At 45.7% G+C, this 1912-nt stretch overlaps 1 protein-coding gene across 1 annotated transcript, besides 1 other annotated feature; it reads right to left on the bottom strand.

The window, feature by feature from the left end:
* Window positions 1-74: 74 nt before the first annotated feature.
* Window positions 75-611, bottom strand: FPSE_11264 (uncharacterized protein; the record flags this gene model as incomplete). Its single annotated transcript, XM_009264381.1, has 1 exon — window positions 75-611. The coding sequence occupies one exon, from the start codon at window positions 609-611 to the stop codon at window positions 75-77; it is 537 nt and encodes a 178-aa protein (XP_009262656.1).
* Window positions 612-1816: 1205 nt separating this feature from the next.
* Window positions 1817-1908: a repeat region.
* Window positions 1909-1912: the final 4 nt, after the last annotated feature.

Raw genomic sequence — 1912 nt, 5'->3', positions numbered from 1 at the left:
AAAAAATAGGGACTTGAAGCCATACAGACGAAATCATTAGTCCACTCTTAGGCCATACATACACTAAGAGTGATCTAATATTTATGTCGGCCGCGAGGCGGTGAATCCGAATATACCAAGTCATCCCAGTTCTCACTATCATGATCGACATTCCACGCAGACGCTTCCTCATGTTCAAACTCGTCGCGGCTTCTCTTCTTCGGACTAACGCTGCGACTTTGACTCCTTGAATAAGTGTCAAAGAGTTTCATCTCGCCACGGATTTGCTGTTGGAAAAGATTGTCGCCATGAATCCGGCCCGACTCTGGATCATAGAGTAGGACAGCGAGCCGAGCCATGCCATTGAAGGGCGGGAAATGTACCGAGTTGAACAATGTAAAAGCAAGCCGTGCAAAGAGAAATTCGATCGAGATACCACGAAGGGTTTGTGTTTGTCTGTTGTGATAAAGTGGCACAAGTTCATCAGCCCTCTCATGGCTGAGCACATGAAGCACGAGGTGGGCTTTATTTGATCGATCTCGTTTGGCGGCGAGGACAAAGCGATGATGATCAAATAAGAAGTGCATGTCTCTTCTTAGAAGCAGCATATTTCTCGTGTCGTTTATAGACATGCTGCTCAGCTGATCAAGGCAGTATCTACAAGCAGTCAGCCAAAGGTAGGATGAAGGGAATGTGTGACGGACCGATGCATCTGGTTCTGGCCAAACCAATACAACTCTCCAGCCGGCACAAGGTGAGCTACTTCACGAGCTCCTTTGCACGCAGTGATACGGCACGTTGCATCGCGACTAAATACTGCTTCGTCCCGTCGATTAGTCTGACTCTCAGCATCAGGTAGAACGTCAATGTCGGCCCAGAGGTCTGGAAGCTCGCCGTGTGGAAATCGCCAATGGTGAAACGATGGAACAAGAGGATATTTATCTATAAGAAAAAGTTAGCCCGTGCCCGCAGAAGAGGGGGAGATAAATCATACATGTAGGTTCATGGTCCCCAACGAAGTAGTAATATAGTTGACTTCTTAAAATGTTGTCATTGGGTCTATCTACACGGATGAATTGCTTAAGGTCATCAGACGTTGCGAGCTATCCAGTCGTCTAGGTATTTCCGGTAACAATACCATAGGATATAAGCGTAAGATTGAAGTCAAAGCCGTCCTTGTCTAGTCCGTTAAGTGCGTTAAAGTAGAGTAACTTACGCGCTGTTGGAGGATACGCTGGATGGCGAAAGGAAATGATATGGTTGTTTCGTTGTCCACCTGGACCTGGACATGGAGAATCTAGCGGAGGTAGGAAATCCATTACTTTTGTCATCAACAGCTAGATTTCCCAAAATAGAGCATGCCAAAGAGGATTTAATGAACCTTGAATTCTCGAACTAAATGAGGGGAAATGGTGCGCCGTTTTGTTTTGTTCAACCGAGCAGCTGTGTACGTGATCCTAGCTTGGCCAATTAGGTCGCGGCATTTGCTGACAACTTTACTTGGAACAAGCAATTAGGTTGTCAATGATTAAGGGTGTTGCTGGTTGGTCTTGGTCACGGTTTAATTTTGATTGCAACGCGTTTGCCTTTGCCACGCGTTGACCCAACGGAAAAGTGTAGCTCACAGAGAAAGCTGACTAAGCAGACTCGCTTATGATAAAATAAAACTGGTACTGATTTAGCGACTGACATAAATATTAGATCACTCTTAGTGTATATATGGCCTAAGAGTGGACTAATGATTTCGTCTGTTTGGCATAAATGAGAACAAAGTCATTGATGTTTTTATTTCGTCATGCCTTGCAAAACAGATAACAGCGTTATCGCAGCGCCTAAAAAAAAACATACAACACCGGGGATTCGCTGGTCGTCACCGACCCAACTACTAATCCAGCGCTTCGCAGCTTGACTATGGGAGAGCGGACGGGATCCC

Source organism: Fusarium pseudograminearum, chromosome 3, assembly GCF_000303195.2.
Source record: "Fusarium pseudograminearum CS3096 chromosome 3, whole genome shotgun sequence".
Classification (NCBI taxonomy): Eukaryota; Fungi; Ascomycota; class Sordariomycetes; order Hypocreales; family Nectriaceae; genus Fusarium; species Fusarium pseudograminearum.
This window is presented reverse-complemented; position numbering and strand designations above follow the sequence as displayed.